The sequence below is a fragment of the Emydura macquarii genome, unplaced genomic scaffold (assembly GCF_026122565.2).
Source record: "Emydura macquarii macquarii isolate MOO-44397 ecotype Brisbane River unplaced genomic scaffold, CSIRO-AGI_Emac_v2 contig_1043, whole genome shotgun sequence".
In the NCBI taxonomy this organism is placed as follows: Eukaryota; Metazoa; Chordata; order Testudines; family Chelidae; genus Emydura; species Emydura macquarii.
In genome coordinates this window covers 20674428-20700192 of record NW_027131180.1, presented here as the reverse complement: position 1 = coordinate 20700192, position 25765 = coordinate 20674428, and the positions used below count along the sequence as shown (strand labels likewise).

The following is a 25765-nucleotide window of genomic DNA, read 5'->3' as shown; positions in this document are numbered from 1 at the left end:
TTAAATATGACTAAATATTTCTAAGTACTTTTGTATATATGGTTCTTGGACAATAGCAGCTTATATATTTGTTTTGACGTGTTTGTTTTATTAAATTAAGTATTTAGGGGAATTAAAGAAACAGGAAATTTCTGCTTCCCTAATAAATGACAAACATGAATGCTTCAAAGCGAACACCTCCTCCTAGCCCATACATCTGTTATCACCTCTAGGTCCAATTGCAGACTTTGGAAAGCAGTTTTTTAACATCTCTTTGGTTGTAATCATCTATACACTTTATTTTATATAATGTTAGAAAAACATTTAAATATTAGTCATTGTGGTTTGTTTTTTTTTATTTGTACACAATGTTTGGTTGGAGTTTTTAATTGTGAATTGCGGGTGAAACGACTGTCGATTGTAATCCTGGTAACCATATGATTAAAACAGAAGTGTCTGCTCAAAGAATCTCACCTTTGTTAATGAAGATGAAGATATTTTTTTCTAGGCTCTCAAGATAAGTAATATATAGCACCTGGTTTGCCAAGGCCACAAAAAGCTGAGCCAGGAGATTCCTCTTTGCCCTCACCCCCACTTCCCATCCTTTTCTTTCTTCATAACGAAAAACTTCAGCTTTAAACTCTCACAAAATAGTCTAGGAATAGGCTTATTAAAAATGTATTGCTTTTATAAATACTCTACGGTCTTCATATAGCTTTAAGGAAAATATGTAAAATTGGGAAGAATTTTGTAAGAATCCTTTGTTTATTCCTTAAATGCTCAGAAATGGTACAAGCATCTTTGAGATGTTTATTTGAGAATGATTTGTATTTAAATATAAGTCTCATAACAACTGCCTGATGCCATTGCTATATAACAAGTAAAATATTTGCTATATTTTTACAAATAACATGGTCATTTAATATTATCACTGGTTAATATGATAAGAAGTCATTTCAGTATAGAATGTTTATACTAATTGGGGAATTCGTTATCTGACAGGGCTTAAACAACGCAAGAACCACCTCTCCAAGAATTAGTAAGAAAAGCCAATGCATTCTTTGAGGCCTATTTAAATCAGAGACTCTTTTTAAGAATCATCTAAGTAGAGCCTTGCGCAGATACATAAAGTGGATCCGCATCCGCAGCAATCATCTTACTGTGGACCGCCATCCGAAGTGTGGTGATCCGCACCCGCAGGTATCTGTAACTCTGGGGCCCCATAACCCCTCCAGGCAGCTGCCCAACAGCTGATCTGCATGCAGGGGAGCCCCGCAGAACAGCTGATTGACTGGCAGCCCACCCATCCCCTCCCCAAAAGCTATTCAGTGGGCTTTCCCCATGGCTCCCCTGCCGGCCGCCCAATCAGCTCTTCCGCAGGGGCTCCCCTGCCAGCCGCCCAATCAAGGCAGGGGAGTCCCATCAAACAGCTGATTGGCAGCTGGCTGGGAAGCCCCCACAGAACAGCTGATTGGCAGCTGACAGGGGAGCCCCACAGAACAGCTGATTGGATGCCAGTCCTGTGTCCTACCCTCTCTCTCTCCTCCTCCTCCCCCCCTCCCCCCCCGATCTCAAAGGTGGGGAAGCAGCCTCAAAGGCTATGAGTTTCAGAGAGCTGCTTCCCCACCTTTGAGATCCACATCCATTCCACTATCTGCCAAAAAATGATCTGCGGATATCTGTGGCTATGAAGTGGATATCCGTGGATTTGCAGGGCTCTACATAAGTTTTAAAAAGCTATTGTAAAGCTAAAAGACTCATATAAAAGTAAGAATGTTTGGACTTATTTGAAACAGAATTTAAACTGCTATTAAACCCTAATAAAACTAAAGGACTAAACACAAGAAAGTTAAAACTAAGGATATCTGAAGTTCCCTCCACAAGAACAATACACAGTTACTACCTGTTGCACAGCAAACAGATTTCACATTAATGAGCAGAAGATGCTACCTGAACACTCCCATGAAGGTCTTAAGCCAATGAAAAGATGACAGCAGCCAATATTTAAATCCAGATGAGCCCTAAAAGGGAGTGTGCTTTGCACCTCAAGTGAAACTCTGAAATGTGAAGAGTATACAACGGTCTGAATTAAGCAAGCAGCACACTGCTTCCATCTCTTAACCTCAATGATACTCCTGCCTTACTTATGTCATCTCTTTCAAACAAGCAACTGGCAGCAAGATGACAGAGACGCAGCCACCATACAGCATCAAGAAGCAACCACCTTCCAACACAGCACTGCTTCTGCAACACAGTGATATTATCAAGGATGAGAGAAAATTTATCAAAGCACTGCTAAGGAATTAGATTTAATTTTTTCTTCTAAGGATTTTAATGTGATATTGAAATGCTAATTGTAAATTTAAGACAGTAACAGCTTCTCCCACTAAACCAAAATGGTTTAGACTATCTATTCTTGGAGAGGAAACAATCTAACCTTAGTGAAAAGAGAAATAGCAGATTTAATTTGAATAGAAAGATTCTTAATGTTCATTAATTTGCCTGACAAACTCCTTGAATGGCCTCTTAAGTAACTGAATTTAAATATTTACTTAAGTTTCAAAAGACTTGGTTAAGATCACTCATCTTTGCCTATTTGTAAACAGTTTAGGTTTTCCATGATAAACCAAACAGGACTCACCTTCTCTTAAATGAAGTTCTCTTGCCCATATATATACTATTTTAGTTATACATAATACACTAAAACAGGACTCAAATACTAATTTGGAAAACATTTCTTTGGTATTCACTTATCTAGAGAAGAATACCCCCACCCAACACAGGCCCATTCTCTAAGGCGTAATCTCTCTGTTGAAAGCTCTTCAGGGACAAACATATAAAAGAGATTGTAACTGAAATCACTATGGTTTATTATTTGTTTTCAATTTATTTTAAACAGGTATAGTTAATAATTTGATGGTTTTGTTTTTAATTATGGTGTCCCAAGCATGGTGAACAACTCCTTTTGACTAAAATAGTGGAAGTAATTTTGGAAAATTTTTAAATTACTTGGCCCTAACAACTTGGCAACCCTTTCTACCCCATAAGTATAAAAAGATTTTTTTTTTTAAATCGAGCAACAAGCTACTTAGTTTAAATCTCTAATGTCTGCAATTTAAGTAAAAGGCTCACCTCATCAAAAGAGAGCAAATAAATAGGAGTTAACGAAGGAATTTCACTTAATTCACAACTCAGGCCAAGTAATGTCAGGATCTCCTTAAGAACTTCGTATCTCTTGGCATTGCTCATTTTGAGTAAATTAAAGTCTTCTTGGGTTTGTGTTGTCAGAGAGGCGATATCCATCTCCAAGTATATCTGGGAATGTGGGAAAAGAAACAGAAGTCACTAATACAAAAGACAGCAGCTCAGGTAGATAAAAGCAAAGCAGACCTAAGAATGGTTTGGTATCTATTCACTCAGTGCTAGCTGAATTGGGTACAAAAGCCATGTAAAATTCAGTGTGACGTGTGTGTTAGAAGTAAGGTTATATTTTATATGATGAAGTAACAAGATATATTAGAGTAGGGCTTCGACATCTTAAAGGTCTGTCAAACAGATACCTAACAAATCCAAGGTATAGCAAATACTAGCATTCACCAATGAATACTTAACTTCCAAAGAGGAGATTAAACCTATAGGAATGGGTGGTGGGTATCATAGGCCTGGGAAGAAACCAGGCATGGCCCCACCCATGCACCGCCCTGAGGCCCCACCCCCTCCTGCTGCATCTTGCTCTTCCCCCATGGCCCCAGCCCAGGCAGACAGACACTGCAGCAGCTCTTCCCATCCTTGCTCAGCCTCTCCCACCAAAGCAGGCAGAGGTGGAAGCTTGGGTTGGGGCTGAGACTAGGACTATGGCAAGCCAGCCATTAGTCTGGGACTTGGGGCAGCTGGCCGGTGCTTGGGCTGAGGACACCTGGCGCTCTGGGGTTGGGGCCAGAGTTATACCTGGCCGGTGCTCTAGGGCTCGGGCTGCCCAGTGCTTGGGTTGCCCAAGGTTAGGATGAGTGGCTCAGGCTGGCTGGTGGGCTGGGACTCAGACCGCCTGGGTTGGGACTCCTCCAGCCGCAGTAGGGGGCTCAGCTCAGGGTTTTGGCGAGGAAGTGAGTGTAAAGAGCATGGCTTCAGACGGAAGGGCAGAGGCCATGGGCTAGCCTCCCCGAATGGAGGGTTCATGCACCGCGCAGGGCTATAAGTAAACTACAGTCCTCTGAAAAGTGTGTAAAAATGCCCCCTTCTTAATCAGTTGGTCAACCTCCCACATGTGCTTGGAGTCATACCTACTTACTGACTAAAAGAAGTTTTGCTACTTTTTACTGCTATTAGCACTATATAGATGAGACTGCTCTGGATTCTATTCTGGCTCATTAATCTGTGGAATTCAGTTATGGTTGCAGATTTTTTTTGGTAGTGTTGAACAAGGTAGGAAGAACCAACCCGACTGACTCCAAATTGAATCACAGGACTGAAATTAGAAAAACATCTTTTTATTTTTGAACTGCATTGATTATGTATGGAATACTAATACAGAAATCTACAATGTTATTTTGGACAGAATCACTTTTTAAAGTAGAGGTGAACTTTGAGGGCTTGGCTACACAACCAGTGTGCAGCAAGTCAGGTTGTAAATATATAGCACTCCAGCCTGCTGCATACTATCCAGCTACGTGGACCCCACTACTACCTCTAAAAGTTCTGTAGTGCACTTTGAAGTACTGCTAAATAGTATTTCCAAAGAGCAATAGATGGAAGCTCACCACAGAACTTTTAGTGTATGGTAGCAGGATCCACACAGAGATTTAGTAGAGTGTTGTACATTCACATCCTGCCTTCCTGTGTACTAAACTCTCCATGTGGACAAGCCCTAAGCAGCAGAGTGGAAATAGAGTCCAGCTGAGCCCTCCTAAAATTACATGTTGTATCTCAGTTCCAGAGGGGTAGCCGTGTTAGTCTGTATACAGCAAAAATGAGAGTTCTGTGGCACTTTAAAGACTAACAAATTTAATATTTGTGGACATAAGCTTTCGAGAGATTTCAGCTCTCTTCTTCAGATGCAGTAATACAGAAAATAGGAAACACAGAGGCATCTTATAGAAATCCAGGTGCATTGAGAACAATGGGGGAGGTGGAGTCCGGTACTTAAGACCTAATGACCATTGAGTAGGAGGTGAGAATGGGTGAGCAAAGTAATTTACCTCACAGATGTTCCAAGACATTTAATACATTTAGTAGACTACAAAATGTACATTCATTTTATTCTATTATATGCCAATACCACTTAAATGAAAGTGGCATAAAAATTACTTGTCCCGTGCATTCATATATTTTTGCATGTTTTATTTTCTCTATGTACACTATGCATTATCCACTCTTCTGTAGTTCACCCACACAAATTTATCAAATTAAAGAGAGAATGTTATGAAATTAGACTAATGCAGAAGATGGAAATAACTTCCCTGTGACTTTGAATATTTACTGGCTTATGTCACTGTCAATATTCTTATTAATATAGCCCTGAAGAGAGCAACAGCAGGCCTTTTCAGATCCAGACTGAAAGTCATGTAAAAATCATAAATGACGTTCTAATTCTTTTAATCTGATTTCTGAAGCTATCCCATATTGCCTTTTTTCTCAGGAAACCCATTGCAGTATTAAATTTTATTAGAGGAGAGGGTCAATTTAAGTGCTATAGCAAAGCAGATTTTACCATGCAACTTAAAAGAAATGTATAGCAACAGTGCCTAATCAATCTTCTAGTTCAAATACCCAACACATGGGTGGCAGATATTGTTATACAAAATTGTAACATTTGATCTACATAACCAGGTTTTCCCAAGAGGCCATAATCTTTTGGCAGTGACACTCAAAAGTAATATCTGCAAGTGCGCAAGACTTTAAAAAGGAACATTTTAATACTGGGAGACATGCGGTAAAGCTGATCATTACATACCTCAGACATTCTAGAAATGCCCCCCAAATGCCCTTTTCCGTACATTTTTATGGGAAAGTTACAAAAAAGGTATAGGAGATGGTGACAGGTTAAACCGCTATGGGTGAATCTGATGGCTGACTGTAAACAAGGAATGTTGGGATTTGCCTTGGGCTCAGTGAGTTCAAAAATAATTTGTCATTTATACATCCTGTGGAGCCCTGGCAAGGAGAAAGCACCATGGAGAAGCCCTGTTCAAGTTTTCTGAAGTGAGTAATTGCAAGATGACTCATATTACCAGAATCATCATCATCTGCATGTAAATCTTGAGTCCCCCAAAATTCTGTCCTATAATTAAAATAAGGGTAAAGGTTGAATATTTCTAAGGTTTATATTCTTGTTTCTGTTCCATTTGGTCCTCTGCACCAGAACTCAACAAGATGACCCCAGTGAACTACATTTTATCTCCCTCCTTCATTTATTTTGTTACAAATGGACAAAAAGTTATTTTTCCTGCTCTAATGACTTGAGTCCAATAACTTAGGAATCCTTTGTCCAATTAACTTCAAACTAAGGCTTGGTCTACACTGGTGGCAGTGGTCGAGAGGAGATACACAAGCTACATAATTACATAAGGTAGCTTGTACATAATCTCTCGTTGACATACTTACGTTTACGTAGCGCAGCGTCAACAGAAGATGCCCTCTCGTTGACTCAGCCTTACTCCTTTCAGGGATGTGGATTAATGGAGTTGACTGGAGAGCGCTCTCCAATTGACTTAGCAGACCCATTCAATTGATGCTATTGCATCAATCCCTGCTGCCGCAGCAGTGAAGACATACCCTAAGCAGAAAAATTCTGCCTCAGTTCTTTGCCTAACCTACCAAATTTGAGGCAAGTATTCCTGTCTGTGGACTTCAGAGACTCATCAAAAACGAATTTGTAATGGAAGTCTGTTGAAATCTAGAGGCACACCATAATAAGCACATTATACTACAGCAATAAGCAACACAGGTCTTCCTACACATAGTACCTGACACAGAATGGCTTCTCCTCCACAGTCTCCATATGGTAGGTGAACAGTGGTAATATCTTTATCTGTATTATTTAAGTGACTCAGTGACTTCATTGTGCTGAGATTTTCTTTAACCTCTTCCTCAAAAACACTGCCACTGATCAGAAGGTTTAATTTAACTTCACTGTTGTCTGCTTTACAGAATACTAATTCTTGAATGGTCTTCTTCAGTTCATTTTTGCTCCTTAGCTGTATACTGCCAAATGTAAAAGAGGAAGAAAGTCCTAAAATTTTCCCACCTTTTGACAAGAAGGTCAGGAACTGTTTGTGATTATCCTCAGAAATGGGTTCCTCTGTGGCAATAACCAACAACAATGCATTATCAAGCCAGGGTGCTTTCAAAACTTGTCCCTCAACCAGCTGATAGATGGTGTAGCTGTCTGTATCAATGCACTCCTTGAGGACTGATTTTATCTTCTCAAATTTGATTTTCATAGAGTCAGAGCCCACATAAATTAAGACGTTGGGAGGCTTCCCAGTGAGGTTTACCCTTTTTAATTCTCTTGCCAGAGAGCTATCAGTAATCTCTTCAATTTCGCCACTGCAATCATCAGGAAGTTCTGGAATGTTTTCTGCTGAAGCAAATCTGACTGACTCAATGGTGCTGTTTTCAAGTTCAAAGCATTCATGGCAGCTGGAAAGGTGCAGATGGTGATGTTTTCCAGTACCAGTCTCCCTTTCAGATAGGCTATCAGGTTCATTGTGAGGCTCGCTTCTTTTCTCCAGCCTGGATTTCTCTTCTCTCATCTCCTGGTCAGTTTCTCCTGTAGAATCAGTTGACTCTGATCCTGGTTTAGTTGCGGCCTCAAAAGGAGAAGCAGGGGTCAATTCCTCCATTTGTGTGCTATCAGCGTAATGCTTCTCTTCTGTAGGTGCAGCTACCCGCTCTAGCTCCTTTAGAGCAGATTCCTGTAAATGGACAGCTGAAAGAGTTCAAAAGAAAAGTTAAAAGCGATATAAAAATAGCAAGGTTGAATGTCACTACCCCTCGTATGCAATTTGGTTTAGATTTAGTTTCCTAATAAATCACTTACACTACTAAAAAGTTTCCTCCTTTTAGACACTAAGACCTACTTCTACTGAAACATAAAGAGGCTACGTTTATTTTGTAAATCCCTAGAAGAGCATATCTAGCAGTTAAAGACCACTTAAGGCTCTCAAGCAAAGTAGGCAGCCATGGGATGAGAGGATGGACTCATAACTGGTTAAAAGATAGGAAATAAAAGGTAGGAATAAATGGTTAATTTTCACAGTGGATAGAGGTAAATAGCAGGGTCCCCCAAGGATATGTACTGGGAACTGTACTGTTGAATATATTCATAAATTATCTGGAAAAGGAGTAAACAATGAGGTGGCAAAGTTTGCAGACGATACAAAATTACTCAAATAGTTAAATCCAAAAGCTGACTGCAAAGAGATACAAAGGGATCTGTGACATACTAGGATGCAACCCTGACTAATGAGTAGCTGTGTCACCTCTGCCCTGTAACCTGAAATGCCCTTTACTATGCCTTGCTGCTCACAAACAGCCTCCAGCATGTAAGTCACTCCCAGCTATGTCTGTGTGTGCTGCAGCCAGCCAGCCACACCTTGGCTTTTACCAACCTTAAAAGTTTACCACAGGGTGACCACAACACACTCCCAGGCTCAGATTTTCCCCCAGAAACTTATGTCCTGTGCTACCCAGCCCTCTCATAGATGGTGCAAATGTACTGAGTCCATTACTCCTTTAAGGAAATAATATGCACACAACTTGCTACCTCACATGGAGTTACCCAGATACTTTATTTTGAACACACTGGATTAGATAAAACAATAAAATAAGTTTATTAACTACAAAGAGATAGATTTTAAGTAGTACAAGTAATGAGGCATAAACATCAGAAATGGATACAAGAAAAGAAGATAAATCTCTTACTGGTATCTACTTAAGAAACTATCTTACTTGCAAAGCAAACTTTCTCACCACATGCTCCAGCAAATTACTGACCAAACTCTCAGGGGAGGACCCCTTTCCCAGAGTCCAACTGTTGCTTCCCTTATCTCTTCAGATGCAGTAAAAGTGATGAGCAGGGGTGTTTGTACCTCTTTTTTATAGTTTCAATCCCTATCTCGAAAAACATGTCTAGCTGAGAACCAGGAGCCAAAGAGTCTATGTGGAAGGATATTACCTGCTAGCTTTTTCACCTGTTTTAACTTCCTGTCTGCTTACTGCTTAAATGAAAATTAAGCAGAGCACACATTCCTTTGTTTAGGACAGACCTGTCTGCCAACTTCTCTTCAGGCAGGGCTATGGGGTTTGGAACATTTGTTACCACCACACATACAAGGGACTCTTATAGCCTCACATACAGTGTTGCCACACATTTTACCAGGAGAGTACTGACTAGCAAATTATGAACTCCATGTGACTAGACAACAGGTCATGAACACTCAATAAATTGCCCTGTTCTGTTCATTCCCTCTGAAGCATCTGGCCCTGGCCACTGTTGGAAGATAGAATACTGGGTGAGATGGACTTTTGGTCTGACTCAGTAAGGCCATTCTTATGTTCTTATCACAAATAGGAGTCAACTATTCTGTTCCCAGCTCTGTCAGTGATTTATTGTGTCCACTAGTTTCAGGAATCTTAGATTTTGGGTAGCTAACTTGAAACACTTAAGATGTAATTTTCAGAAGGAATGAACAACCATAACCTCCACAGAAGGCAGTGTTAACTGTGGGTGCTCAGGATTTCAATTGCGTACGGATGTAATCTGAAGGTTTCAGCAAATCATCCAAACTTTCAACCTTTTCCTGACAAAACAAGGGTTTACAGGTTGAGAGCAGCAGTAGCATGGTATCCCTTCTGCTACTCCTGAATGCGTCTCCTCCCAGATGCATAATTTTTTCAGCTAATCATTTAGCCTACTCTATCATGATTAGGGAAAGTGAAAAAGTGAGGGAAGTAGCCCTGAAAAAAATATCTGTCCCCTGAGGGAGAAAGTCCCTCTTCTCACTGCTGTTCCCAATTGAGCTACAAAAATCTAGGATTATATTAGATAAGGTGGAAGCAATGAACCATAGCTTTTTTTGTGCTGATGGAGGCAAACAAATCTGAGAAGGCAAGAAAGGGATGGAAAAATTTTGAACTGCCTCTGATCTGCAGGAAGAGCAGCGTAGCCCAAATGTCTTGGACTGGAAGAGAAGACAGGACCCAGAAATCAGGAAAAAACAAGCAACAGTGTTGGATTTTAAAAAAACCCACCTATGAACAGTGGAAGTGTAAAGAAGGTAAATGTATTTCTAAGCAGATGAAATGGGAAGAACAGGGCAGAGGTGTTACCATAAAATGCACAAGGCAACAAGGCAGAGAAAGGAAAAATTACTATCTCTGTGATTTTTACATTAACCTTTCCAGAAAATTATATGGTAGCCCCTGGGAAACTCTGCGACTTTGACTGCAAAATTTAAACTTATTATGGTAACTCTGGTGGCATTAAATATTAATTTGTTTATGAAGCAATAATGACCAGAACAAGAAAAACATTTAAACACAGCTTCAGTCAAAGACATTCAACTAATTTTTTCAGTTGTCATTTCTGATAATGTATATTACAAATGCAAAATAAAAAAACCTCAGAACTAGCAGTCTAAATATATTTTTTCAAGATTCTTTATATTTGGCATTATTGAGTTTCAAATACAGTGGCCCTTTAAAATGAGACTGCCTAAGATGACAGTGAAACAATTAATCCTATGCCAAAATAAAAGCATATTTTATGTGTATAGATGCACTGAACTCATTAGCAGATTTAGAATAAGTGAAACATTAAAATATTCCATTACAACTGAAGTGTTCTATGAAGATACTTACAAACAATCTTCTGTGGCACCATTCCATTATCCATTTGAAGTCTGTCTTCCATGAATGCTATTCCGAGGTTACTGAAGTTATCCACACTTGCTTCAGCAATTAATTTATAAGGTTCTCCAGGTTTATAGGCCAAAGGTGAACAATAGTCTGACCATTTTACAATCTAAAAATACAAAAAAACAACATATTTTCCCATTTTAAAGAGGGAAGATTAATCAATAAAAATACTTAAAACCCCATGGATATGCATGATGCATTGCTAAACAAAGGTGACATTTTTAGCCTGAAGAGTTTACAGTCTAAAAGGACACAAACAGGCAGAACCAACTCAGAGAATATTAACTAAAGCACGAACAAGGTCAGCGCAATTCAAACACTGGGTGACAAACATCTGTTCAAAAAGAACTGATTTTTTAAAAATAACTTCTGTAACCCAAGGGAGATCACTGAATATATCATTTTCAAAACCAGTTTCCTTAAAACCATGAAGTCTTTTAAAAAAGGTATCTGCTGCAATTAACTTTACCCTGGAATAATACATCCCAGATAGAGTTCCCAATGCCAAATGACATTTCTACACAAAGTGCATCCTTTGTGGCTAAGAATGTCAATACATAAGCTCAAGCACAACCAAAACAACACCAAAGCAATCTTATCAAAGAAGGGTCATGTCTTGTATGAAGTATCAGGTGCTCTGTGATTTTTCATTCAATCTTGACAAAGGTAAACGAGCACTTTCTAAACAGTTTTGAGGGGCAATGGAGTGTGGAACTAGTAATTATTTTCTAGAGATCAAAGCTTCGGAAATCCTGGCTAGCACAAACAAAAGGATTTTCCCATAATAAGCAGCATGGAAAGTGTTGTATTCTACAGCTAAAGCTCTTCACTTGCCTTTACACCAGAACCCTGACATGCCTTTCAAACACAATTACATAAAGAATAAAGGGGCAAGAAGCAAAAGTGAACCAGTGGATTGTCATTTAATAACAATGTCAATTTAATAAATTGTCATGTCATTTAATAAATTTTTTAAAAACCTCGTATCAAAACCAGAAAAATTCTAACGCACAAAAGCCCCAAGATCTACATCAGTGTCAAACCTGTTTTATTCTTTAGACAAAAGCATTACAGAGAAAACGTATTAAAAACATTAAGAGAACCTACACGAATGCTAATAAGTTTATATGAGTTCACCCCAATCCTAATATTATCTCTGGCGCAAGCAGTCCTTCAAACCCCTACCACCCAAGGGGTTTCCTTGTGGTTTCAAGTTTGTCATAGCTTCAGCTCAAAACTAGCAGAGTCTTATGGGGCCTCTCAATAGGCCAGGTCTTTCTAAACCAGGGGTCCCCAAACTACAGCCCACGGGCCGCAACCAGCCCACTGACACATTTTGACCAGCCCACTGAGTCCAATGGCATTACAATTACATGCAGCCCTTCATAACATAATGCAGGAATCAGCAACCTTTCACAAGAGGCATGCCAAGTCTTCATTCCCACCCTCTCCCCCTCCATGTGACATGGGCCCAGCGCCATGGCCAGGAGAAGCCGCTCCGACCCACCATAAGAGCAACACTGAGTGATCTGGCCCTGGAAAGCTGAAAGTTTGGGGACCTCTGTTCCAAACCTTTCCCTAAAGAGTGGGGCCTCCATGGACCAGAGATCTTTTTCTGTTTGCTGGATCAGGAAGGATGTCCTGAGCCTGTTTAAAACAAGGCTATGTATCCAAAAATCCTTTTTTTTTTTTTTAGTCTCTTGGTCCCTGTAGAATCCAGGTTGAATTAGTAGAAGTAGTGAAGAAGCTACTAGGAGTCTGTGCTGCTGAGTGAATAAGCAGCAGCTTCCTCAATGCAGTAATAATGCTCTGTAATCTTGGAGAATCTACAGATCTGGAACAAACAGCAAAAGTAGCCAACCTTGGAGTTTGATTCTAGTGGATGAGGTGAAGACTGTGAAGATAAGAGTTTTAGTGGGGAGCCTCCCTCCCTGGGAGCTCTGAAGGTAGTAGTATCATCTATGTTGGACTAGGGTGTGATTGGTGTGGAGTCTGTCTTTCCTAGTGAGAATTCATGAAATTTAACTAGCACTTTGAAGTTGAGTTAGTTGGCATTGATTGATTTGTAGAGAGCTCTCCCTCTCCCCCCACCCTTTACAGATGGTTGCAATATCAGAGCAATGATTGCTTAACAGCAAACAATATGGAATGAGCTGGGAAGGAGCCTCCCCTCTCATTTTTTTGCAAATAGCAGGATGGCCCCAATTTGAACACAGACCTCTACTCCATCCTTCACTCAGTTGTGTAGGCATTTGTGTTGATTGTTTGTTCCCTCCAGCTCATCCTATCCTAATTTAGACTAACTCATAGACTTTAAGGTCAGCAGGGATCTTTATGACCATCTAGTCGGACCTCCTGCACAACCCAGGCCACAGAACCTCACTCACCCACCACTGTAACAGACCCCTACCCTATGACTGAGTTATTGAAATCCTCAAATCATGGTTTAAAGACTTCAAGGTACAGAGAATCTATCAGTAAGTGAGCCGTGCCCCATGCTGCAGAGGAAGGCAAAAAACTGATCAACAAACTCCCCAACTCACCCTCAGGGATTTAAAACACATCACTTCTTTGAAGTCTACGTGAAGGAAGCCCCTAGCCATATCTTTATTGACCAAGCATCTTATAACGATATTACAGACTTAGAATTTATACATAGTAGGTGTAATATTGTGAACCTACATCATCAGACTCAGTGAATTATGATCCTCCTCCTTTTAATGATTTGCAGTTCCCCTTAGTTTTATCTTTGTTGAAACCTCCTCTAGAGAAATTAGTGAGTATTAAGAACTCTGAATTTTAAATTCTTTTTGGTGGATTAGGTGTGTTCAAGTGGGATGATAGATGCCCCTCTTCCATCAAGAGAAGTTTGATCAGAAGAAGAAAAATCTAAATTTATAGATAATTCAACTCCAACTCAGATAGGAATACACAGAGTTTTATAACATCAAGCCTAGCCTAAGACAAATTGACTCCTCTTCTCAGTTTACTATACAGAGGCTCTCTGAAATTTTAGAACTCCTGTCCCTTGAATTAAAAACTTCCAAGGGATAAAAGTCCCCCTCCCTTAGAAGTCCTTCAAATATCTCAGTGTCCCAGAAAATGCCAAAAGTTTGGCCCTCTGACACTCACTACAAATGTGCCTGCAACCACATAAAATCCTGCTCCTGTCTTCTTCTCTGCCTACAGACTATCCAGAGACCTTTCTTTGTTAAATAATATCATCATTACATAGTTTATGTTGCTCTTCCCCTCCCTTTACAGAGGCACACACCACATCATTAACAGCATCTGTGGCTCTTCAGCCTTCTCCCAAGAAAGAGAGCAGGAACAGATCTCTACCCAGACAGCCTTCTTGGTTCTGACTACTGGCCAGCTTCTCCCTCACAGCATTTCCTGCACCGTCTTCTACCTTCTGTATTAATGGGCTAATTAACTTTTAGCCCTCCCCAACCCATTCTAATCTGCTAATTAGGCACAGCCAGGCACACTCCAAGGAGGGATTAATTGGTGTTTAAGTGATTAAGAGTGCTGTCTCAGATGTTAATCCCCAGCATTCTGACACAGAGCACCTGCATTGATCTTTAGTTTTTAAGGAGACTATATTCAGACAGACAGCCCTTTGTAAATATTGATCTAAATCAGTTATTGGTTGACAGTTCATTTTTATTTACCATGTAGCTCTGTTAAATTTATAAGCCACCTTTATTCTCAAAATGTGCATGAGAGGTGGAAGGTAGAATTGTCTTGTTAACATAATAGTTTCTAAAATTTGGAAATGAGAAAACAGCTAAGGCACCAAGGTGTCTTCATCTCTAGAGTAGAAAACATTCTGGTGAGATCCTTACTCTATAGTATATTCTCAAATAATATATAACTTTTCAGATATACAAGATGAGCTTATTTATTTTATGAGACTATATCTCAGGATTTTACATCAACTCTTCCTCAGCTACATTCTAGAACTTTTTGTATTATTGATTTAATGGGGTCTCCTATGTTTGACCCTCCTGTCTCTTCTTCTAGGCCAACGAGCTTTACCATTTCCCTTCCCTGAAATGGAACTTTCCTTCTGGGAGCTTTGAGATAGAATTCCAATAGCATTCACCATCCACTTAAATTCAGTCTTCCATGCAGATTATTCATCAGAATAATGTAGTATCTGGAGATGACTCAAATTCTTACAATCAGGCTATTGGGTCCACTTCTTATATTTGACTACACTGCCCAATTTCTTTCCCTCTACCCAGGGAGAGTTTTTGCCAAAACAATTTATGTATTTCACACTAGAATTAATCCGGATATAAAAATAAGACTGATATGGGAGTTTTTTTAATTTCTGGAAACTTTCAGGTTGATTTTTTTTTTAAAAAACACATGATTAGCTGAGTTAGAAATCATAGTCTTTCCTGGTTTTGAATCCTTTCACCAAGGATGAAGTCAATTGTCAAAAAGGGGTCATATCAAGAGGACATTCCATCTTGTTTTCCTTATGTCTTAAAGCTCAAATTTTACCTGTAGAATTCAAGTGTCAGGGCATTCAGGCTTTTTTTTTTTTTTTTTTAATTTCCTGATCCCCAAATTTTAACATTAAAGGTTTATTTTCCCCCATATCCTCCCCATTTTATTCCAACCCATTGTGGGAGTGCCTGAATGAGCAAACAGATATGATAGGTCTTCAATTTCCAATGGCTCATCTAATTACTTCAGGATATTTTAATGCCTGAATACGTTTTCCAAAGAACTCAGTACCAAAGGAAGAAAACATCTGAGAAGATGTTTAACTTCTCCCTTGAAACTCTAGAGATTGAATGGTTAACATCTCCAGACAAAAATTAAAGGCTTTATTGGATAAACTTAATCCAATACATGTAAATGGAAGGGGGGAATAAAAAAAGATATTATACCTATATTTCATCAACTGGATATCATTGATTACATTATTCCTATAACTGGTTCTTCTATAGGGATTTCTCTGTACTTTTACACCCGACAGTGACTAACCTCCCTCTATAATTATGAATGATGTACCCTTTTTTATTTCTGATGGTGAGGATGCCTTATTTACCTCTATGGAACAACATGGTGTTAAAGATTAAACTAGACCCCCGTCATTTGTAACAATCTAGGACGGGGTGGCCAACCCACGGCTCGCAAGCCACATGCAGCTCTTTGCTCAGACAAATGCAGCTCTCGGGAGAGATGAGGGGGAATGAAAGTGACACGCTGCCTGAGGGCAAGGTAACTGCGGCTCTTTGTCTCTGACTGGTTGGACGCCCCTGATCTAGGAGATTGGAGGACTCTGATGTGAGATTTCTCAGAGACAATTATTAAGTCCAAGAATTCCACTCAAATCTGTGAATCATATGAGTTGCTGGTAAAGTCCTAACAACCACCTCTCTCTAAATTAATTGATTTTGTTTTTAATTATCCCAAAAATGTTTTCAACGATAAGTGCACTTGGTTTGATGCAGACTGCATGAAGGAAAAGTCTGCTCTAGCGCATATCACTTATAGGGTAAATTGCAATTCCTCTCCTAATTTACTTCAAGATTTAATAGCTGCCTGAAGGAGATACAAAGGTTTATTATAGTCTCACACACACAAAATCTTAAGATCCTTGTGGAAGGATTTTGAAGTAGGAACTAACACTAAAAATTCTTCCGTTTTTTGGAACATAGTGGCCTGAGGCTTTGGAGATGCACTCCAGTTGAGGAATCCCATATTAATGATAAAGCTTGAACAGCACATTTTGGCAAGGTCTTTAATGACTCCCCTCACCCAGTTTCTACAATCTAGTTCTACCATAGTTGATTTACTTCTGAAGGCCAGAATGATGGATAGTGAGGTCCAGTCTTTTATTTTAGCCCAATAACAGAAAACAGTTCCAGGTGAAGAGTTTCCCCTGCTGAAGTTTTTCAGGAAACTCTTGATTGGTGGTCTCCAGTCTTCACTAAGTTATTTACTGTCATTAATCACACTGGAAGGATTCTGGCTGGCTGGAAGTCTATCATAATTCCTATTTTTAAAAAAGGGAAGAGAAATAATCTTGCTTCATACAGACCTATTGGTCTGTTAGACGTGGCAGGGAAAATTTATTCTAGATTTTTATTATCCAAACCTGAAAATATGGACTTTAGAGGCTAGTTTACTACATGAAGAACAGTCTATTTTTAGGGCTGGTAGGGCCACAGTTGAGCTCTTGACCCATGGCTCCAAGGACCCATCACAGGATCCACCTCTCCCTCCCAAGGGATCAGCCCTATCTCAGTTCTTCCTTCTTCCAGCTACCTATTAGCAGCCCTTTATAGGCCCAGGTGTAGCCCAGCCCCCTTTATTTAGCTAGACTGGGCTCACCTACTCCAGCCCAGGAGCGCAGCACTTAGTCCCAAAGTGAGCAGAGACCCAGATACCCTGTGTATTTTGGAGAATCTACATGAAGGCAATATGGCTTAGGTGAAGAATTAAAGTCAATATTGAATGTACTCACATTTTTCCTGCTTCTCAGGGAGTATGTCATTGAACCTCTTTGTGACAGGCTGCTGGCTGAAAATGTAAGGCTAAGCCAGCCCCCTGCCACTGGAGCCCTAATTAATACGTAATTGGAGCCTGCAGGGAATGGGCCAATAGGAAGTAGCTGCTAGGCTCATTAAGCAGGCCCTATAAAGACTCACAAAAAAGGAGGGGGGCAAGGGCATGAATGACAAATCTGAAAAGGAGAAGTCACAGTTAGAGGTGAACTGCCCTAAGCTAGTGGCTGCAGCTGTGTGGCCCCCGAGCCTGGAGGGTGTATGTTAACAGATGGTGGTGGATAACAGCCTGTGACTTAAGAACACTGGTGGGACCACAATATTGCATCTGCATGTGGTGAGGGGGGAAGCCCAAAGCAGTAAGGGGGCAAGCACAGACACTTTAGACTCTTATTTTCAGATTTGTATATTAACTACATAATGCATGTTTTAAAAGAAGATAATTTATCTCCATCACAAATAAAAGGTAGATCTATCCCAGTATTGTTATACTTATGACCCGGTTGTTTTATTGCAAACTCTAAAAAGCCTCCACTTGTTATCTCCTTTTTCTTCTTATTGTAAATCCCAAGACATGATTCTCAATTATAAGACAAAGTTCATGATTCTTGGGATGACCCCTCTGCAAATTGAGAGGAAGATATAAAACCATCCTGTAGATCAAGTTTTTGCTTTGACTTATTTAGGAATCAAGTGTCATCATTCAGGCTGTTGCTTCCCTTATCAGACAGGCTTAAAACAAAAGGTCCTGAGCTCTGTTCAAAGTATGCTCTATTTTACCTGCTCATATGACAAGAACAGAGTTGTCCCAGTGTTAGGAATTTTTAATGCTAAGGTGTTTTATGGGACCAAAGCTTGGTTTAGAGGCCAAAGTTCAGTATTCCAGATTGTTCAAAATATTTTTTGAGGCAACATAGTTCTCCGAAATTCTACTCCTGCCTCATATTTACATGCTGTTTTGGGTGTTTTTTCCTGTAAATGGTAGAGTTTGTATTGCTTTTCTTAAATTTTGGTGTAAAATCTGCACTTTTCCAGATTGTAGATTGCCCTGTCTTTGTCTTCAGCAGATGAAGGAACAACTTGTGTACTCCTTATTTCCATGGCATAAGACCCTCCAATTTATTATAGCTAAGCTACGTTTTTCTATTACTCACTTATTTTTATCTTTTAATCAACTACTCAAACAGAGAGTGACATGTTACCCACCAAGAATTCTAAGTCTGCCTTTCTGATTTTCTACTTTAAAGACACCCCATATTTTTAAACTGTATTTGAAAGAATTATTGAATCCTCATTTACATAAGGCATACACTCAATTAAGATTCCAAACCCTGTTTCAATAAAAGGTAGATATGGAAAAGTTCTTTCACATCTTAATTTTTGGCCAGATAAATCTGGAGTATTGGAAGATCTACCTCATCTTTTGGATTGTAGAATTTTCCAGTTTCTCAAAGCAGGCTTGATTTTACATCTTGTATACAAAAATAATCTTTATTGCCATCTCAGAAAGATTTTAGTATTTTCTCAATCCCTGGTAGTAATTTAATCGGTGGTAAGTTTTTATCCTTTTAGCATTGTACTGAAAAGAGTTTTTTATTAAGTTCTGATTGACAATGTAATGTATTATATGAACATTGCTATTGTTTTAGATTATGTATGTTTCTCCCTTTGTATTCACAAAATACATATGACATATGTATTTTGTGGAGAGTCTGTCATGGAGGTCACGGAAGTAATGGATTCTGAGACTTGCAGAGATCTCCGTCAAATTATGCTCTTCAGTTTCTGGGAGCCGCAGAGCCCTGGGAGTTCTCACCCGCCATAGGGGAGGAGGGTCCTAGAGCTTTCAGGGGGACTGCCAGTTCTTTGCTACCACAAGGGGCCCGCAGCTCCAAGCCACTGTCAACAAGGGCCCCCCAACTCCAAGCCGCCATAGGCAGCAAGGTCCCGGTGGTTCCGAGCTGCCACCATGGGGACCCCGCTGGCTGTCCACTGGAGCAGATGCTGGGGGACCCCGCAGCTCCCAGTGGCTGCAGGCAGTCAGGGGACCCTGGAGTGCCAAGCGGCAGTAGGCAGCTGGCCCCTGCTGCTCCCAGCTACTGCAGTGAGCATCGGCAGCAAGGACCTCCAAGCTGCCACGGGCTGTAGAGACACAGCAGCAGCAGGGACCTCACTGCTGTCCACCAGGGTGGATGGAGGGGGACTCCAGAGCCACAAGCTATAGCGGGACACAGGGGAACCCTGCAGCTGTCAAGGGTGGTGGGGAGATCCTGGAGTCCCTGAGCTGCCAGAGGGCAACTGGCAACCCCCAGCTGTCGCAGAGGCCCCCCACAGTTCAGACCCACCACAGGCAACGGGGGACCCTTCAGCTGTAGTGTGCAGCCCTGCATCCTCAGCTGATGACCCTGCAGTCTCCAGCCACAGGCAAGGGTGGATCAGAGCTCCACCGCTTGAAGGAGCAGGCTGGCTGCAATTGCTGGACCCTCCCCCTCCTGCAGTAGTGCTAGGGTTCTCATCCTTCCCTACCCCCCCTTGGGCTTATGTAATGCCCTCAGCTCCTTCCCCCATTATTTTTAATAAAAGTCACAAATAGGTCACAGGCGTCTGTGAATTTTTGTGTATTGTCGGTGACGAGTCCGTGACTTTTACTAAAAATAACCGTGACAAAATCATAGTCTTAGTCATATGCAAGCTAATAAAATTGACTGATTGAGTGAAGCATTAGCCTTATTTTACAGAAAGACAAATTGAGTGACAGAATATGAGCCTGATTTTGGCCTAAATTCAACAGTGACTTCAATAGGACTATTCACAAGCTCAAAATTTGGCACATGCTTAAGTATCTTGATGAAATGGGGTCTTTAAGAGTTACCAAGCACTGCATTTCATTTACTCCAAATAGTGTTGTAGCTGCTTAGCACATCTGAAAATCAAGCCCTAACTGGCTTCCCTAAGGTCATGGTGGAAATCTGTAGCAGTCCAGAACAAAACCTCAATCTCCTGATTTCCAGTCCTGTGCTTTACCCATAAAGCCATCTTTCTTTTCTAACAGAACTGATGGAGGGCACACTGAGCAGAAGGTAGCACCAATGACATGCAAGTGGGGGTGCTACTATTCATGTTACATGGCTTCATTGTACCTGGAGTGGAACAAATTTCTCCCAGAATTTAGTATTGAAGTGTTTAATTCCTCACAACTTTAACAGACTACAATAACCAGATAGCCAGTTGTATCAGGCTGTTTATTACATATGATTTCTCTTCCTATTTTAAAAAATTATTGTTTTTAAATTACCATCCACAATTACCATCCACCAGTCCATTTAAGAGCATTGCTGAAAACTAAAGGTCTTAGTAAAATGCCTGTGACTTTTATCCTGAAATCGGATACAATTCTGCTCAATATACAGACACAGTAGTGGAGGGTTATAAATCCAGTGAATAATGATAGGTATGATAATCTGGATGGAAGTTGTATTTTAGGGTTTTTTGTTCCTTATCACACTATTTCTATATCCACCTGATCATGTAATACATTTTTTAAATTTCAAAATGTATTAAATAGTTCAAACTACTCTACACACTTTGTCAGAACTACTTTGTTTAAAAAATTAACAGAACCACTCACCTTTTTTGACGAGCTAGATAAAGCCTGTAAAACATCTGCCTGGGCAGAAACACTTTCAGTCACAAATGCTATATGTTCTGCATCAAGTATTTTATCAGAATAAATAAAAGGCGATATGAGAAGTAGAGTCCATTTGTTTAAGTCATCAAGGGACTGAAAGAAACAGGAAACAAAACATCATCAATATATTTTGGAAATTGCTTTGAAGTATCTTTATATTCCTTAATCAGCAAGTATTCAGCTTTTAAGATACCACTAATTACAGTAATTTTCCAATAATTTGCCTAATTTTAACAGCTAACCCACTGCTTATATATGTTGATTATAAAAAGAATCTGCTATCTTTAAACAACCAAACTATTATTTTCTTGTTACAAAGGGAGGTAGTGACAAAAAGTAAGCAGGGCAGGGCAAGCCAGATAATGAAACCAAGAGGCCAACGGTAGCTAGAGCATGGGAAAATTGGGAAGCTGCCTTTTTAATTTATGCAGGTGTTGTTGCAGAGTCATACCAGACAGAAGCTCAGCTTTATTCAAATATATAGATAAAATCATGTGGCCATATAATAAATACATTTGGCAGCATGGCCTAAATTAATTACAATGAACTGTTTAGGTTGAGGGCTGCACCACAAGCTAGAATTAGGTGGGACATACTGTAGCATATGCTGCGGTTAGTGTGGATGATATCATGGGGCCCTGTGTTCACAGTGACAGTAGCATAACACTGAACTTTTCAAATGCTGAACAGGATATTGAACACCCCATAGGTTTAGCAAAATAAAACTCATTATGGTGGTTCATGCCCCAGAAATCCAGGCAGAAGCCAGATGCACCTAAAAGCATTTGCTGGGCATTGAACAAAGGCAGGTGTTTTTAGAGCATCTGAAAATGTAGATGTGCTTACAGAGTGTGCTAGAAGTCACTTACAACCCACAACTGCTGCAGTGGTTGGGAAAGGCCGCAGTATGGTAAAAGATTGTAGGGGGTGGTAAATCAGGTAACTCCCCCAGGACACCAGATACAGAAACAGGGTATGGGTTTCAAGGAGCAGAAAGTAGGGGCTTGGCCAAAAGTCCCATCTCTGGTTAAACCTGGGATGTTAAGGGTTCTTCTTTGGGATTACCCTTACGAGAGAGAGAGCGCATATTTATGGGAAGGACTGACTTCAGGATTCAGGATCCCCTATACAGGGAAAAGAAATCATGTAATGTCCAAAAATGTGATGTCCTTGGTGGGGTTGTCATATTGTAGAGAGAAAGATTGTACAAGAATTAAAGCCTAGTAGAGTAACAGGGCAATTCAATCATTTACCTATAAAGATCTTGCAGGTTTCTCCCCTAGGCGTGGTCCCTAAGAAAGCCCCAGGGGAGTATCAACTGATATCCTGCTATACTCACAGGGCAGCTTAATGATGCAATGGACCTGGCCTTATGTTCCATTCTCTATTCCTCTGTCAATGAGGTTCTGCATAGTGAAATCTTGTGGGCCAGGCACACTGATGATAAAGTGTGACATCAAGCCTGCTTTTCAATTGCTGCCAGTGCACCATCCAACTTGAACCTTTTGAGTTTTGTTTATGGACAGTTTTATTTTGATAAATCTATGGGATATTTGATATCCTGTTCAGCATTTGAAAAATTCAGTGTGATGCTACACTGGGAAGTGGTGCAGGAATCTGGTTTATGGCAGTTGGCGCTCTACTTCAATGACTTTTTCTTCACAGGCATTCAGATGAGCATGCTACCTTGATGGACGCCTTCCAGGCCCTGGCTGATAAACTGGGGATATCACTAGTGGAGGAAAAAATAAAGGAGCCCTCCGGTAAGCTAATCTCCTAAGGTATGCACTAGGGACCCTGGTGGGTACATCTCAACTCCCTCAGGACAAACTTCAAGAGCTACGGGGTTTAATTGGCAAGGGTAGAGTGGCAAAAAAAAGTTACCCTCCGTGAGCTGCAATCCATTATTTGCCATCTTAACTTTGCACGATGGCTGGTGGCCCTAGGGCAAGCATTTCGCACCTGGCTTTCACCTGCCATTGCAGGAACATCTAGGCCTCAACAATTCATAACTGTTGCTAAAGAAATAAAGGAGGATTTGTGGGAACAGGAACAATTTCTGACCCATTTTAAAAGGGGTAATTTAGGAGGGAAATGTAGACACTTGAGGTTGATTTTAAGATCTACTCAGATGTTTCAGGAAGAATTGGCTTTGGGGTATTTTAACCAAGGCAGGTGGTGTACTCAGAAAGGGCCCTCCTCTTGGATACAAAAAAGGGGATTTGCAGGATATAACGTTCTTGAATTTTTTCCCCATTTTTACTGGCAGTGATGGTTTCGGGAATGGAGTTTGCGAACAAAAAGGCATGCTTCTTGAGTGACAATGTGGCTGTGGTATGTATTATCAATCACAAGTCTCCCAAATCACTCAGGGTCATGATGTTGGTGACAGCATTTGTATTATGAAGTTTAAACTTTAATATACATTTCATTTCCAAACACATGCTCAGGGTTGATAATGACATAGCTGATGCACCGTCTCATTTTCAGAGGGATACATTTCAGGAATAACCAGGGACCCCAAATGGATGTTGCTAGCACCCCCGAACCTTGGCATCTGAAGGCCATCAGTAGAGTGCAGAGATCGGTGGAACCATGAACCTTTAAGAACTATGAGAGAAGTGTTAATGATTTTGTGCAATTTCAGAAGAGGGAAGGCCTCTCCATGATGTGGCTGTTTCCTGAGGACCAGGTGCTTCAGTACAGTGTCACTGACAACACAGTTTGCCATCATCAACCATCTCCAATTGCCTATTGGTTTCTACATTATTCAGTAGGCCTAATGGTTACTTCAATCCTTGCAGCAGATTTATAATTTGGAGGTTTATAACAGGATGGTCACAAAGCCTGGACCTTACAGATACACATTGTCCAATTACTTTTAATACACTTAGGAATTTGGTGCAAATTCTTGGGCACATCTTTGTGAACAAAAGGTGGCCTTGTTCAGGGCTGCATTCCGGGTAGCACGTTTAGGGCTTTTAGGATCAGTAAACTAGTGGCTGGGTTACAAAGGAATACTTCAGGAAGAGCTTTGGAATTGCTGGATTTACATTGAGAGGGGTGATCAGTTATGTTAACCTTAAGGATATCAAAGACAGATCAAGGAGACTGGGGTGAATACATTATGCTTCAGGAAGGCAGCAAAGCCAGGATCTGCCCTTTGAGGGCAAATATGGAATAAGGAAAGGAAAGGAAAGCCCCCCCTTTATTCATGGAGAGCCAAGCCTCCTAACAACATACCAATTTGTTACAATTTTCAGACAATGGCTGACGAGGTTGGGGCTTCCAGTCCTCCATGAATTTGGTTCTTACTCATTCTGGATCAGGGCAGCAACAGCACCAGCACAGCTGGATCTGGGGGCTGGCCATTGGACACTGGCACTCTAATGCATATAGGTTGTACATGAGACGCCAGGTTTATAATCAGATATAATTTTCTCGTGTTTCCTTTCAGACACATGCAGATGTGCTAAGTAGATGGTGGTGTGGATCTGAGGGCACAGTATTGTCTACTGGGCACACAAGCAGATTTCTGGGTTGCCTGGAGGTTCACAGACAGGCCTCAGTGACAAAGCAATTAAAAGCTGGCATGGCAGAATGGGCATACTATGGGACCAACTGGTGCCCACTGTATACTCTGATGGCCCACTAGCAGTTCATCTTGGGGACGATTTGGGAATGTGTAAAGGGGTAGACTTGATGCTCAGAGCCAAGAGGGAGTTGGGGCAGATCGCTAGAACTTTTCCCAAGAGTCCAAATTTAGTCTGACATGTTGCAATGCAGAGTAGGGTGGGGGCCATGAAGCCCCTGAAGGTCAACAAGGCTAAGAAGTATGTTAACAAGTCTGTGTCCAAGTTCATATATAGGTAAGGGCGGTTGGTAGTTTCTCATCCAGGCATACCCTAACGGGCATCAGAGTTTTTCAGGGAGAATGGGGCCCATCTTTCCAACTGGGGAGTGGAAATATTTTTGGCTGATACTAAAGAAGGCACCAGTAAATGTGTGGGAACTTGGCTAGGTATGGGATGGAGGCAGCCAAGCTAATTGCTGGCACCTCTTTGTGGTAGATGTCCAGTGCAAGTACTCCACTAGGAATTGATACAGATCAAATAAAAAATGGATAGGTAAGGGATTTAAAGGAGGCGTACGTTAAAGGAGAGGGGAAAAGAGTGGCTCAGGGCTCCTACAGTAGAGAGTCAAACCCCTCCCTCCTTCTTGGTGCTCTTAACCATCATATGTGGGAGTTGGCAGGATCCTAGTAGCAGGATGGCTGGAACCAGAATGGAACAGGGAAAGATATGATGGCAGCCCTAAAGTACAGAGAAATCATCATGACATTACCTGCACTATACAATTTTATCTGCCAGGTACTTCCAGATATTTTAAGAATATAGTTGCGGCCTAATTAAAATCACATCCAGTGTCCCCATCCTTCTTCTAGCATAGCTGAACAATATGGCTAACTTTTTATATCAACACATCTTTAAAAATAGCCAAACATTGTTTTCCTGGTGTGTCAGTACTATGCTGTATTCTCTCTCCATTTTACATCACATGATTTCAGGTGCAAAAATATTAGAAAATCCTACAACTCGTAACTCCAACATATTATAGGAAGGATTTTAATGTTTTTTTCTCTGAAAAAAGA

General features: G+C 40.6%; 1 protein-coding gene across 5 annotated transcripts in view; it reads right to left on the bottom strand.

Moving 5' to 3' along the window:
- The window catches only part of HLCS (holocarboxylase synthetase), a 216539-nt gene that overhangs the window by 176424 nt on the left and 14350 nt on the right, over positions 1 to 25765 (bottom strand). For all 5 annotated transcript variants that reach the window (XM_067545271.1, XM_067545270.1, XM_067545269.1 and 2 more), the window contains exons 2-5: positions 21055 to 21207; positions 10840 to 11002; positions 6942 to 7906; positions 3112 to 3294 (exon numbers count right to left, since the gene is read on the bottom strand). In XM_067545271.1, the coding sequence (XP_067401372.1) occupies positions 3112 to 3294; positions 6942 to 7906; positions 10840 to 10891 (1200 nt within the window). In that variant the 5' untranslated portion in view covers positions 10892 to 11002; positions 21055 to 21207. The remainder of the gene's footprint in view (positions 1 to 3111; positions 3295 to 6941; positions 7907 to 10839; positions 11003 to 21054; positions 21208 to 25765) is intronic.